The 16480-nt window shown below is 33.1% G+C and overlaps 1 protein-coding gene across 3 annotated transcripts in view; it reads right to left on the reverse strand.

Moving 5' to 3' along the window:
• Positions 1–16480, reverse strand: part of LOC115876129 — an 81081-nt gene that overhangs the window by 8166 nt on the left and 56435 nt on the right. For all 3 annotated transcript variants that reach the window (XM_030891822.1, XM_030891827.1, XM_030891819.1), the window contains one exon: positions 14653–14799. In XM_030891822.1, coding sequence (XP_030747682.1) covers positions 14653–14799 — 147 coding nt within the window. The remainder of the gene's footprint in view (positions 1–14652; positions 14800–16480) is intronic.

A 16480-nucleotide genomic window follows, 5' to 3' on the forward strand; every position in this document is an offset into this window, starting at 1 on the left:
TCATTACAGTACGGTTAGGATCGCCTTCTATAGATTTATTTGCTTCATATATGAATACAAAATGTCCACTTTATGTTTCATGGAGATCAGATCCAGGTTCCATAGCAATTGATGCGTTCTCATTATCCTGGACCGATCTCAACTTTTATGCCTTTCTACCATTTCCTTTGATATTGAAAGTGATTAAGAAACTTATTTTCGACCGAGCAGAAGGTATTATTATTGTACCTTTATGGAAAAATCAACCTTGGTACCCACTTTTCATAGAATGTTTAACAGAACCTCCAATTTATTTTGATCCCGCCTGATCTTTTACTTTCTCCCTTTAGGGAAAGTCACCCGGTATGGCCAAACATTACCCGGGTTGCAGGAAGATTATCGGGAAAGCTTACAAGGAACAAGGAATCGCCGAGGACGCAATCCCTACTCTCATAGCTTCTCTTAGTGTTAATACTCTAAAGCAATATGATTGTACATATAAAAAGTGGTGGAGTTTTTGTTCTCAAAATAGTATTAACTGGCTTAATCCAACTATAAATAATGTTCTTTCTTTTTTAAATCAAGAGAATGGGAATGGAGCTTCGTATAATACTCTTAATTGCCATAAATCGGCACTTAAAGTTATTATAAATTTTGACGATGGGGAAAAAGTATTAAACCGGTTTTTAAAGGGAATCTTTAGAGAAAACCCAGTATTTCCTAGGTATGAGGTAACCTGGGATCCACAAGTAGTTCTTGATTTCCTGGCTACATTATATCCCTTGGAAGATATTTCATTAGAATTGCTTACTTATAAAATCATTATGCATATATCCCTAGTCTCTTCACATAGGGTTTAGACAATGTCGAAAATTAAAATGAGTGATATCAAGTTTTTTGACTCTGAATACAAGATCTTTATTTCAGAATTAATTAAGACGTCCTCACCAAATAGACAACAACCTGTTCTTGTAATTCCATTTTTTAATGACAAGCCTGAAATTTGTGTTGCCCGTACAATGGAATATTACATAAAAATAACGTCTTGGTATCGAGAGCGTCAAAAATTTTTATTTCTAACACATAAGAAACCATATCGTGTAGCGACAGCACAAACTATAGCAAGATGGTTAAAGATTGTTTTAGATAAGTCAGGAATCGATATTTCTCTTTTTAAGGCACATAGCATTAGACATGCGTCAACTTCAGCAGCATTTCGCGCAGGTGCGAATATTGAATGCATTAGGAATACTGCTAGGTGGACAGAAAATCAAAAACATTTATAACATTTTATAATAGGCCTTTAATTGTTAAAGATACTTTTGCCGAAAAAGTTATTTTTCAAAAGTAGGTTATTCTATAATAATTAGTTGGATCATAATTATTTTTGTTTAAATGATCTAGTATTTTTGTGTATTTGTGTAACCTTAATGTTTTTGCGAGATACTTTATTACGACTGTTTCTTAATAAATTCTTTTTTCTTGCTACTGGTCGTTTTCCTAGATTATTTAACGGTAATGTTTATTATCAACCCTATAAATCTGATACTTTGCTTTTATTTGCTTTAAACATCTACACAGTGGTCTATACGAACGTGGTTAAGAAGTATAATGAGAGATTAAACGACTTACCTGTAAGGAAGTTCAATCTTCATTATACGATTGACCACGTTCGTATAGACCACCCCTCCCTCCCATTTGTTTTCAACCCCTAGATCAGATTTATACTTCAAACGTATTGAGGATCGGATTTGGGTCCAGGGAGCTGCATGGTCAGCGGAATTTTGTTTTGCTTAGATATCAGTGACACTTTAAGCGACAGAGACGTAACTACACAGTGGTCTATACGAACGTGGTCAATCGTATAATGAAGATTGAACTTCCTTACAGGTAAGTCGTTTAATCTCTCATTATATCCACGTATAAATATTGTAATAATGATATATCACAGTTTGGTGTCAATTTATTTTAAAATTCATAAAATAAAATAGTTTTTTAATTGCATACACATAATTCCACGTTACATACGAACATACATTATATAAGGGGTCTTGTGGCAAAATTATTCAAATAATCTCTGAGTTGAATATGTATTAGACTTAATTTTGGCTTAGCACAGTATATTTTTACGTAAATATCGTATGAGAGCTTCCAAAGTCTCACTTTTTTATATGTATGTTATTTGTCAGCTATTTTCAGCTAATCGACTAACAACCATTAAGTTAATAGCTTAGAAACTTGTTTATGTCGCTCTGTGCACCGAAACGCGAATAATTGAGGACATATTTGAAAATGGCGATGAAAATGATAAATTTATTTACATACAGATATATTAATTAATTTTTTTACCGTCATACAAGCGTTACCAACCGTTTTTCTCTACTAAAATGATTTTAGTAAAATCATACGTAAGTTCTTTTTAAGTGTTAATATAAAATGGAATTTTTATCAAATAATGGTAAATCATCTTTTTAAAATACTTACTGTATACAGGGTGAGTTTTCTACGATGTTCTCTATGTATCTCGGAAACTACTGGAGATACAGAGTCTGTTAAATGGGAAAATAATTATTGCAGTTTTGTGGGGTCATAAATATGCGCCTTTCAGATTTTTGAAAAAGTTCTTGGCTTACTAGATATTTCGAAAAAAACAAATTTCAGATTTTTCAAAAATTGTCCCTAATTCCATTTAATCTATTTTGGACAAAAACTTCTCAGATAAAAGTTGTAGATAATCACATCCTGAATGAGATTGTGTTCTCCGTTTATTTCTAAAGCTTGTCATTTTTGACATATGGCACAAATATATGTTTTTTAAATGGAAACCATAGTTGGCCATGACTTCATAAAAGCGCCGTTTTTAAGCTTTTCAGTATATAAGCTATAATATGTTTTCTTCGAAAAATTACTGAGTTATAACCAATTTTTGTCATTTTTAAACAACTTCACTTCGTTAGCCATGGAAACAAATTCAATCGTCGTTTGTCTCAGAAATGTCAAACTGTCACTTCGAAACTTTGTAAATTAAAATAAACAAAAATTGTAAACTTCTCTTAGCCATATATTTTCGAGGATACGTTGACCTGTGAACATTACTTATGCTTTTTAGAGAACGGTTTTCAAGACATGTTAGGAAAGTTAAATTTAGAGAATCGCACATCAATAGAATGGTTCCAACGTGACTGTCATTATGACACTCCCCCCATAATAAAGGAAATGTTAAAATGAATGAATTAATTATATCATAATTATGCAAACTCAGGGATAGGAAGAGGTGGACCAATTGCATTTATCTCCTCGATCACCGGACCTATCCATTTTAGATTTTTTTATGGAGTATGGTTAACAACAAGGTTTCCAAGAGAACTTATGAATCAAGAAAGGCACTCGAAGAGGCGATACGGGAGAAGTTTAATAATGTCCACCGGTCGTTCTGTGAGAAAAGCTTGTAATGCAGTTTTAAAAAGATGCATTTTATGTACTCAAGGCAACGGCTGATTTTTTGAACATTTATTAAAATAACTTAAAGTGTATTTAGTGATATTACTTTTAATTTGTCTAATGTCAAATGTAAAGAACCATTTAATAAAATATTCTGTCTTTTTATAAGTTATAAATCATAACAGAATAAGAATATCATACCAACTAAGTGAAATTAGTCAAGAAAGAGAAGAATTGGCTATAACACAGTAATTTTCATTTATGAAAAGAAAATACTTGTTGCTCAATGAATGAATGAATCTTTCTTAACAAATTGTTTCATATAAGATAATAAATTTCTCTTTGACAAGTCTGTTTCTTCGAAATGTTAACGCTAAAGTTACTCAAGTCAGGCTGCAGTGTGATGTGAATTAATAGAATCAAACCCTTTCAGCGCGTGTAGTTTATACGTTGAGATTGTTTATTATGCAGCGATATAAAGGCGAGTTGGCGTGATTACAGTGAATTATATAATGCAAAGAGTTATAAAGGATTTAGACCGAATTAAAGCTAATCTTGGATATAAATTAATTTTCATGAGTGGGGTTCATTTACATAACATACTTTAAGCAGCAAATAGTTTAAAGTTTTACCGATTCCCGTATTATGACTTAAAATATTTCACATACATTTCATAAAATTAATTGGGTTCTTTTTATGACATGTTTGAATTAATATATCACATCAGTTTGTGTTTTCTGTTATATAAAAATGATTTTAATGAGTTTGCAATGCTATCTGCTATAAACGTGATTACTATAAAATGTAATTTTTAAAAAGATATAGACGTAATATTAAAAAACCCGAAATATTAACATTTATTAATAATTGAAAAATATTAATTCTAAAAAATTCTATTTTTTTCTTGAGCTTATTAGACACAGCATCTACGATAGTAAATATCAAAATAAGGAAAAGTCTCATATAATTTTCCAATAAATTTATATCTTATATACATGATCGAAAAAAACATCCCCCCTCCCCCCACAATAGTAATTACCAATAGTTTATTCCTAGTAGATATACTTTTTACTTTTTTCTATATTAAAGTATACTGCAACAATACCTTTAACAAGATCTCTAGCTATTCCAATTTTTAATAAATGACATTAGGATGCCAGATATGCCAAGTTCATTTCATGTGCCAAGACACTTCAAGGAACGAACAGAAACAAAGACTTGTACAGAATTAAGACAGCTTTCAAATTTGAAGTTAGTAGGGACTCACATTGGTTCCTCCAAGTGTCGCTAGTGATAGAAGTTTTCCGAACGACGTTGTTTCGCGACAGTTCAAAGAACCAATGAAATTTGTGCTAAATTCAAAATTTTGTACAAAGCTTACTGGATCTTTGACGTGTCGCCAGAAATACAACTTAGTTCTGAGACTTAATTTCTAAGCTGGCAGCTTTCTCTGACGGTATTTTTTTCGATTATACATATATACTATTTTTCGATTATAATACTATTCGATAGTATAAAAAAACGGCGTCAAGTTATCTTAGAAATGGCTATCGATGGTATTAGTTTTATTTTTTGATATCAAGAACCTTGTCTTTGTATAAAAACCGGGAAGAGGATTACATTGAAAAACTGCCTTATTACCATGTAGAAATGTATAGTTCATATCAAATAAACTTTTAGTCACGTGATTAATCCTGACCGGCACAGCGTTGCCCACCTTTACATATTTTCTTTTAATCAAAATATTTTTGGAAACATCATAAATTAATTATAAAAATAGAAAGAGTTATTATTTACATCAACAAAACTAAACTCAATAACACCACTTAAGGGACATAAAGGGCCATTACTACTGCTTTGTATGCATTACACTACCTGGAACGCATTAAAAACACCCTTAGTTAAAGCCACACAAACACATTTAACTGGCCTAAAAACAAAGAAGAAACAATGGATGACGGACGAAATTCTCCAACTTATGGACCAGCGCAGAGAACACAAAGGTCGAGATGCTATAGCGTATAAACGTTGCACTAAGGAAATTAATAAAGCAATAATCACAGCTAAAGAAAAGTGGATTTCAGAGAAGTGCGTGGAATTAGAGGACTTACAAAAGAAACACGACTCATTTACATTACACAAAAAAATAAAAGAATTAACTGGACCAGCACAACGTTTTTGTCCTCTAACAATTATTAACTCAGATGGTACACTGTGTTCAACCGTACAAGAAAAAATACAAGTATGGGAACAACACATGAAAGAACTTTATAATGACTATAGAGAAGAACCAACAGTAAGACCAACGGTTGATCAGGGACCAGACATTCTCAATAGTGAAGTATTGCAGGCAATTAAACAACTTAATAACAACAAAAGTCCAGGCCCTGACAATATATATCCAGAAATACTTAAATTAATATCAGAAGAGAACATAGATATACTGACTAGGCTTTTTAACAAGATCTATGATAGAGGAAAAGTACCTGATGACTGGCTCCACTCAACTTTTGTACCGCTTCCGGAAAAACCATTAGCTCTTCATCTTAGTGACTAGAGACTTATTAGTTTAATGAGTCACGCACTGAAAGTGTTACTTAAAATAATACATAACAGAATTTATAAGAAGTGTGAGCAAGAAAGCGGCTATGAACAGTTTGGGCTTAAGAGTGGATTGGGAACACGAGAGGCTTTATTCTGTTTACAATTGATGGCGCAGAAGTGTACAGACCAACGAAAACCAATGTATGTGAGTTTCATAGATTTCGAAAAAGCATTCGATAGAGTCAAACATACAAGACTTATCGAAATGTTGTATGAGTTGGGAGTTGACAGCAAAGAGGTAACACTTCTGAAAAATATATATTGGCAACAAACAGCCCACATGAAAATTGAAAAGGACAATTCCAATCCAGTCAATATACAGAGAGGAGTAAGACAGGGATGTGTGCTGTCTCCTTCGTTATTTAATGTTTATTCTGATGCGATTTTTCGGGAAGCTTTCTCTTCAACAGATTGCGGTATTAAAGTCAACGGCGAAGTCATTAACAACATTAGATTTGCCGACGACACAGTTCATATTGGCGATTCTGATACTGGTCTCCAGAGTTTAGTGGAACGACTTGAAGACTCCTATAAGAAATACGGGATGAAGATCAATTCTCTTAAAACTAAAGTCATGATATTTGGAAAGAACCAAAATGTACTAATTCCTATTAAAATAAAGGGCAATACCCTAGAACAGGTCTACAAGTTCAAATATTTGGGGTCCTGGATAGTTAACACCTTCAACAACGACGTGGAAATAAAAACCAGAATAGAACAAGCGAGAAATGTATTTTTAAAAATGAAGAACGTCTTCCAGAACCCCAGATTGGACCTAGAGTTGAGAACTAGGCTCGTTAAGTGTTATGTTTGGTCAATCCTATTATACGGAGCAGAAACATGGACACTGAAAGTTCAAGAGATGAATCGCCTCGAATCGTTCGAAACATGGATATATCGAAAAATGCTTAAAATTCCATGGACAGCCCATATCACAAATACAGAAGTCTACAACAGAATAGGCAGAGAGAGAGAGAGAATTGCTCAATATAATAAAAATAAGAAAAACATCATACTTAGAAATGAAAAATACCACGTCTTACAATTGATAGTTAAGGGTAAGATTGAAGGAAAGAGAGGTCTCGGCAGGAAGAAACTATCTTGGTTGAGAAACATCAGAAACTGGACTCACCTAACTTTTGAAGAACTTATAAGGAAAGCCGAGAATCGTGAAGATTTTGCCAATGTGATCGCCAACCTCCACGAAAGAGACGGCACGTAAAGAAGAAGACTACTGCTTTCCCGTTCAAAACATTCTAATAAAGTCGCGATAGGTTTTTTACGGCTATTAAACTATTTTGTACCACTTCTCACTAAAAGAGATTCTAAAAAGAACAATGTTCGACGGCAAGGTCTGATAGTAAACATTTTTAAGCTTAAAGTATCACAACACATCGTAATACAAAACTGAACTGCCAAAACGAATGACAATGTCAGGAAATAAATAAATAAATGTGGCAACTTGACATTTTTTACAGCAGAGCTACCACCCGAATCCCAGCGGGAAATTTAAATTGCAGTTAGTCAGCCCGGAGCCGAAAATGTTCATGGTTGGCTACAATGAATTTAAAAATCGCGCCCTAAATGACGTAACTAAAAGTTTAATTGGTATCAAATATTTTAGCATATTTTTAAATAATTACCGAAATATTGATAGTATAATAATTTATTTACTCTCATTTCTTATTATTACTGTTTTACAAAAAACTGTTCCTGATAATGTTTTTCCAAGGTTTTTCCCGACGAAGGTTAAATAAAAAGACGATTAAGTAAATTACAGACTATTTCCTTAGTCACATGCATTTGACTAATTCTGTAAATTAACTGTGTAATTAATTAAATGAACAGTAACACATCGTTAATCTAGAGAAGCCAGTTCAAATTAGTTTATTTCGTTCAATTACCATTGTCCTCTTTTATTCCTATTTTTTTTAATTTGCCGTTATAGAGTTTTTCTTTATATTTTATATTCCCGTTCCCGTTATAAGCTTAAAGTTACATAAAATTCAAAATTTGAAGTTTGTGAAACATTTAGAAATACCTTAAAATTTTGACAATGGTGTGAGTGAGTCACTGTAGAAATAAAGAGATTAGTTAAAAGAAATTTGACAAGCGATAATTCATAAACTATCAGGTATAATTACAAGACATATTGGCAATATAGCCAGCTATAGGCTTGGTGCAAGCTTGGTGCATTCTCCACCGATGCTGCGACCATCGGAGAATATCGTAAACAACCGGCATATACAAATACACGGGTTTAAATAGCGAAAATAAATATTTTGATATCTCCAGAAGATCTAACTTGTATTATAAATTATTATTGAAGCTAATAAACCTTTTTCTTCTTCTTCTTATCACGCCATCTCCTGCCGAAGGTTGGCGATCCAAATGGCAATTGTGGTTCTCTGAAACTGCAGCCTGGAAGATTTCCGTCGACGATCATTTAAATCATCTCCTTAAATCTTTTAGCCATGAGTTCTGGCGTCTTCCTACTGATCTTTTCCCCTGCATTTTGCCCTATATTATGAGACGCAGTATTTCGTATCTACTACCTCTCATCACATGACCCAGGTATTGCATTTTTCTTTCCTTGATGGTGTTCAGTATCTCTTTTTGTTTCTGCATGCGCTGGCTGGAGTACTTCATTGTTGGTGATCCTTTGTACCCCTGAGATTCGCAGCATCCGTCTGTACACATACATTTCGAAGGCTTCTATTCTCTTTTCGGTCTGTGAATCCAGTGTCCAGCTCTCACATCCATAGAGTAACACAGAGAAGACGTAGCATCTGACCATTCGAGTTCTGAGTTCCGCACTGAGGTCTCGTCTTGTAAAAAATGATTTCATACTCACGAAGATTTTTCTCGCTTGCTCAATTCTTGAAAATATTTCTCTTTTCGGGTCGCACCCATGTTAGCTCCTAAATACTGTATGTTCGATTGTTTGTCCCTTGACACGCAGGTGTGCATTTATTCAGTGTGCATATTATTAAAACTTTTTAGATGAGTTCAACTACGGTAGCGAGCCTAGTTTTACGCACCGGTTTTTGCTAGTGGGAACATAACTTGGGCTATTTCGGCCATAACGAAAATTTTTGAAGGTACATAATTATAGAAGATATTCATAAAAAATTAAGCACTAGTTGATTAAAAAAAGAGTATACCAGTAATACTGCAAATTATATTTTATCCCCTCGTAGTCTATGTCTATTTATTTTTTTTTTGATTATTTAATGCATTTATTTAATGCACTTTGTTTACTCACTTGTTTCGTCGAACTGCTTGAAACCATTTTTAATTTTGATCAAATAGATGGGAGAAGCTGTGAAGCTAGAAAATGTTGATTTGGGAGAGTTTAATATCCGGGAAAGTTGAGTTATTGAATGTTATTGCACACGACAACCACGTAATGATGCCCTTCTTTACGCGTTAAGATTGTTTTTGCCAATTTTATTAACATTTGAAATTGTCAGAACACAACGCGACGGCCAGTTCGAGTTCTTTTTTACTTAATTTTTACTACCCGAAACAGCGTTACATGACGCAAACATTGTACCTGAGTGTTTTATAGTTTCAATAACTGCACTAGCAAAAAACTAAAATACTTAAATATTATAACAAAGCCATGATTTTAATATTATTTTAATTCGATCAACATGAACTGTAACCTGGACGGTCGGCGGCGTGAAATACATACTGATAATTTCTGATTTCTGCCGTTGAAGCGCTGCGGTCGCAATTTGTTGATATCAACTGAAATGCACCAAGCCTATATTGCCAACTATAGTATGTCCCCTTGATTATTAAAAATTAATGTTCTTGCTTTATCCACAACGAAGTTAAAGGGGGTCAAAAGTGCAGAGTTGCTTCGAGGAAAAGATGGCACGGCTGTGTTCGACTTGGTAGATATTTACATTCTAAAAAGAAAAATCTGCCAAAACCCAAAACACTTTCAGGCATAACAAATTTTCTTAATTATTCAATTCACATAATTGATTTTATTTATATTATTTTAGAAATAAGGCACAGGCTAAGAATACCGAAAGTAATTCGTGCCCACGCGTATTCTAATCTATATTTAATGAACATTTATTTTTAGTACGACAGAAATGGTGTAACTTCACGACCCTGGAGTAATAAAATGATAGGCGGTCTACAGGTTTATAACCTGTGTGAAATATAATATGATATATCAGGGTTTCAGAATATTAATAGCGTAGGAGTAACAAAGAATACCCAGTTCTTTAACATTATAATCTAATTTTTCTCTTGATTGACATTTAGAAATTGATATAAATAGATTTTTTCGATTGTCATTTGTTATAAATATCAATTTTCCTATTAAATAAATATTTTATTACATTATTAATAATTCTATATTATCATTTAAGGTCCAGAACAATTCAAATTTACAAAGGAATGAAAGAAGGCAAATGAATGAACGTCCGCATTTTTCTAGGACGGTGGACGGTTAGTTCTTGTATTTTGTAGTTATTTTATATGTAGTCTCTGTTTTTGCTGAAGAAAAAATGCAAGATTGGATTGCGTTGACAAGGAACGAAGCATACGTAACATTCCATTTTTTTGCTATTCCATTTTATTCTATTATTTAAAATATAAAAAAAATCAGAAATACCAAGAAAAAAAATAAAAAGTACTAAGAACAAATAAACATAAAATATAAATCTACTAAGAACAAATAAAAATGTACAAAATAAAAAAAAAATGTAAATGAACTTAAAGAGAAAAAGAATTTGTCTCTGACTGAAGAGTAGAGAAAAAATAGAAATACAAACAACAGTCGGCTATTTTTCTTATAGGCTTGGAGCATTTTCTGCCGGTGCTGCCACAATCGGAGGATATCGTAAACAACTAGTATATACAAATACACGGGTTTAAATAGCGAGTATATGAAATATTTATTATATAATTATTCTAAAAGTGTTAAACAGCCTCTACACTATGCGGAGAACTCTTCGAAACAGGTCAAGGTCTCATTTCGTCGCCCAACTTTGTCGCATTTCGATTTATTTCCAGTTGTCTTGACCCACTTCGGTGTGCCTCGACCTACTTTCGACTCTTAAAAGCGCCTGAAAACTACTCGTGAGGAGGGCGGGGGTGGGGGGATTTTTTTGGCGTTTCTTGTTGCCTCGTTCAATTTTGTTTCGTTTTGAGCTATTTCCAAAACGTGGCGGTATCTGTACCCGAGGCAAAGGATTTTTTTCCATAAACCTCAGTGAAATAAGCAAACCTAGACGTTTCTAAAATTGTTACGATGATATTTCGTTAATTACATCTCGTTTTATGTTGATATATATTCCACCATTATTTGAAAACGCGTTTATAATATGTATAGTAGATATTTAGGAACAAAAATTTTCACTTAAACTGAAGGAATATAATTACAATATTTTTATGATTTAATTTTATTATAATGAATTAGTATATAAAATCTGTGTGAGAAACTATGAAGCTATAAAATGTTGTTTCGGGAGAGTTGAGTATCCGGGAAAGTTGAGTTATTGAATGTTATTGAAACCAACAACGCCTTAATTACGCTCTTCTTTACGCGTTAACATTTTTTCAATTTTTGGCAATTTTATTAACATTATTTGAAATTGTCACAACACAACACCTAGTTCGGATTCTTTGCACCATTTTTAGCCGACCATACCAATAGGTATGGTAGGCTATTAGGATTGGCAAAAAAAAGTTTTCTTAATTTCACTCAAAATGAGTTATTTGGGTCATAAATGACCTAAATACAAAATATTTTTGTGGTGTCTGTCTGTCTGTCTGTCTGTCTGCCGTCTGTAACACGATAGCTCAAAAACCGCTGAACCGATTTTAACCAAATTTGGCACAAAAATACTGTGGCACCCGAGAATCTGGCCATTAGTTTTTGGTGGGGGTGGGGGGTTGGTAAGGGGGTATAGGAGGGGGTTAAAAATTTAAAAAAAAATCGTAACTCCAAAATTACAGTAGTTAGCGAAATGCGGTTTTCAAATTAAGATTAGGAATAATATTTTCAATAAAATCCATACATATATAAAAGCTCAAAGGGCTTTTGAGCTTTTATATATGTTTTTTTTTATCCCGCCGAAACTGCTCATGATGATTCTTTTTTTCTCATGATTTTCTCAAATCATGATGATTCTTTTTTTAAATGAAAGGTATATATGTCTAGATTTGTTATGAAGTATTTTTAAATTGTTGAATGGCTATTTCTTTGTGTAAATTGACTAAATATTAAAACATACCTGAAAAACACCTACAAACAATACCTCCAGAAATAAATTATTTGTCATTGTCAGTGGTTTGTCAGTTAGATTATATATCAAGGTTTTAGATATTTTAGGGATCAGTTCATACAGCCAGCTTTAGATACATAAATATTAGAACAAAGGTTCGTTTAAACGACATTAGTGAATTATCTACACAAAGCGATTTTAGGAAATTCATCCTCTTAGAGAGTAAAATTATGTCGGAACAATTTGTTGTATGAAAATTCCTTAGTATGTGATCTAGAAGAATGAAATCCTACAAAAAGAATTAGAAGAGATTTTTGAAATTCATCAACCAAATAAGTAAAGTTAGTAAAAATTTATATAAAACTTGGTGACCTCTGGATTATACACTATAAATTGGCAAAAAGGATCATTTAAAAGACATTTTTGTTTTGGAAATTTGGAATTTTTTGAAAAACCTTTTAGATTTTTTTAAGTTTTTAGTTAAAAAACAAAATTTCTTGATAATATGGCAACATAGATAGGTAGTAGATTAAATTTACAAGACAGAAAAACCCGAAAAGCTGCAGTGTTTCTCAAAATTTAAGCAAAAAAAAATTTTTTTTGGAAATTTTTAAAGTAATTCGAAAGAGTTATTTGAAAAACGATAAAGAGAAAATATGGTTTTTTATCGAGATCTACCAGCACTGAAAATATTTGCACTTATTCAAAACTTGCCCTGTATAATACCCAGAAAATCGACAATTGATAGCTTTCATATGAAATAAGAGTAGCTCTAAAACTCTTAAAAACATAGTTTAAATAGGGCATTTGTAAAGCTTGATTTTCATGCATCCGTTGTCCGACGATACGATGATGCGATATTAATTTTATTGGTTGAATTTAAAGACTTCGATTGGTTAACCGTTTCTAACCAATTGAAGCTTTTAAAGTCAACCAATAAAATTAAAATCGGACCATCGTATCAACGGATAACGGACGCATGAAAATCAAGCTTAAGGCTCACTAGCTCTATATACAAAGTAAATCATTTAAATCAATGCATGAACTATTCGAGGTGTAACGCGAACGTAGTCGCGGGAAAAACCTAGTTTATAATAACATCAAAATCAGTCAAAGTCGCAGTTTTCGAGATATTAACATATTTTAGTTTGGGCGGCTATATGTGCCTCCCGGCGCCAATTTTTTCTATTCGAAACAGCGTTACATTGATCACACAAACCTATGCAAAATGCTAAAATACTTAAATATTACCACAAATATTACCACGATTTCAATATTATTTTAATGCGATCAACATGAGCTGTAACCGGGGCGGCGTGAAATACATATTTATAATTTCTGAATTCTGCCGCTGAAGCGCTGCGGTCGGAATTTGTTGAAATCAACTGAAATGCACCAAGCCTATAGAGTTGTAACTGTTGCTGTTATTTTTTTTCACACTAATAGTGGTAGTTGTACCATATCCGGGCTGTAACCAGCCAAGGACACGACGAATATAGTCAATAGGGTGAGACAATTCTTCGAATAATTCCGACAGTACCAAGCACCACTGCTTTTTGCATCCACATGATGGTATGATTCGGGAGGTTTAGTTACTTTGATATATTGGTTTGTCATTTTGTGTACAAGTCCATTGGCACTTATTATTAACGGCACCTGTAACACTTATCGAGCCAACATTTTATACAAATACCCCGACTGAAACTTCTGACCAGCTCAAGCTGTCCCTCAAGCTGCTCCCGACTTTTTGCATACAACTTGAGGTCATCCATGTAAAATAGATGTGTAAGCTTCGCTCGGTCATCAATCTTGTATCCATATGTGCGTCGGTTTAGCATGTTACTCAATGGGTTCATAGCAAGACAAAACCTCTCCTTGTTAGTGATTATAGTTATCGGTAGAGATTAAGTTATACCTTAGTTAAGATAATAAATTAATGTACATAGTAAAAGTGTGTATTGTCACATTGAATATGTTTATTAAAATATACTCGTATATTTTTCGTGTATTTATTATTCCCAACAATAAAATCAATAAATAACAAAAACCTATTATTTGAGGCTGCTTATTTATAAATAACAGTAACAGTTCCAACTTTTATGTAGAAACAACAGTTCTGGCCACTTCTAACCGATACGTTATTCCCTTACGCGGTATACAGGATTAATCATACAAAAAAATATCAGGTTTTGTGTTTTATTAAGTCTCCTTACCGTCGTCTCTTTACATACAAATTTCCCTCGCACGAACGAAGAAAGGAAATGAGAAAACTGATAGCGGACCAGGTAAAAAAAAAACTCTGTTCGGCTTATCTGTTTTCCGTTTTCGATTTTTCCCGGCCCGGCGAACAAATAATAAATGGAGGGAAGATACGAACCTTTCGCAAGCGAAGTTGGGGGGCGGCGTGGGCGTTCTCGACATGGGAAAACTGGCAACCTCGCGGCCTCCCGCCAACGATCGGATCGATCCGAACGACGGTTCGGCCGGCGACTGTTGAGCTGCCGGCGCTACCGCCAGAGCGCCCCTAAAATATAAAAACAATGTTATTATTTTCATATACATAAATATGGTTGATTCTGCTCAGTCATTATATAGATAATTTTTTTTACAAACTGGCTAAAAACTACCGTGTCGGCGCTATAGACAATTTTCGAGAGGAAGACAGCCGATAGATGGTTTTACACAATGACTAAAGAATACAAGGACAAATAACACCAACAACCAGATTGTTACCATACCACCAAACAGTGCCGTGGCACATATTTTTCTTAACATAGCCGCTTGAAGAGATATTTATATTTTTGATAAATGTTTTGACTACGCCTGTGGTATATGCGGTGGTATCGTACTAATTACGGAAAAAACGTACTAAAATGTTAATATAGGTACAAAAACTAGTATCGACGTAGAACACATATCAAGTACATATAATATCAGAAAAAAAATTATTGAATTCAATAATAAAACTAAGAAAACGCTAAAAAGGTGGTGTGAACTGTTTATTTACCTATGAAACGTACTCCTGGCTCTTTCTTATCGCTGCGGCTTTTACACTTAAAAGCTGAACAACTAAGCACCATTTTGATTGCATTATACAGTCTCTAAAAGTTAGGTTAGTACCTAGCAAACAAAATATGCGTGTTTTGATTTCTTTGGTTTCACTTTTTTGGTTTGTTTTTTGGTTTTTCTCGGTACGGTTAGGTTAGATCAAATAAATTACAGAATGCCACAGTTGTACGGCAATTATCTACCAGATTAAGTTCATACCGCGTTTGCCGGGAGGACTTGTTTAGTACCTGTTTAGGTACTATCTCCATAATTATATCCTACACGTTAAAATGCAGACTACTGAATTAGGATATCTAGGACTGTACAACACTGTTTAGGACATCCAAAGCACTTTAATCTGATAATAGCCTAAAAATTTAAAATAATTTTATAAAAACAATGCTTTTAATTTAATATTGTTTGAAATATTTTTTAACATACCGCACAATCAGCCAGAAAAAGAAAGGAAAAAGCTATTTGTGTTATATATTTAATATATTGGAAAAATGCGGACGTAGATTTTTTTTCGATCTTTACGTCGTTAGACTGCGGTCTTGGCACAAAAGCAAAATTGCTCGAAATACATATAAAATTCACGGAAACATGATCGATAAAGGAAACAGCCAGGACGGCCATCAATATTATATAAAGTCGATTTAAATTATTCCTAGTGGCTAATTATCATAGTGTTTATTTTTGGATCGTTTTGTAAGTATGTGTTACGCAACATTGTGACCATTTATAATTATTTTTGTTATTTACTAGTCTTAATGAGACAGGAAGTTAAAAAGCTATTGAATTAAAGAATAAAGCTTACGAGGGGATAGGATCCCATAAAATTATTTTTTTAGATAGGTACTTTCAAGAAAGTAGGAGGTATTTTATTAATTTAGAAAAAAAATCACGAGAAATGTAAAATATCTCTTCGCCTCGTGGTGTGTTAGTAAAATGTAATTCTCTTTCTTTGCAGACAATATAATATATATTATACATATATTTAATCAATTGAAAGGAGCTTTACAAATTTCCTTTTTTTCTGTCACATTTCTTTTTTGTTTTTTCTTATTTTTGTAAAAATAACTATTTGTAATAATCTAATATACCTAACATGTAATTATTGTCAATCGAAAATGCCTAGTACCTAGACCTACCGAAAA

This window comes from Sitophilus oryzae, unplaced genomic scaffold (assembly GCF_002938485.1).
Source record: "Sitophilus oryzae breed Bouriz unplaced genomic scaffold, Soryzae_2.0 scaffold_1058_pilon_pilon, whole genome shotgun sequence".
Taxonomy (NCBI): domain Eukaryota; kingdom Metazoa; phylum Arthropoda; class Insecta; order Coleoptera; family Curculionidae; genus Sitophilus; species Sitophilus oryzae.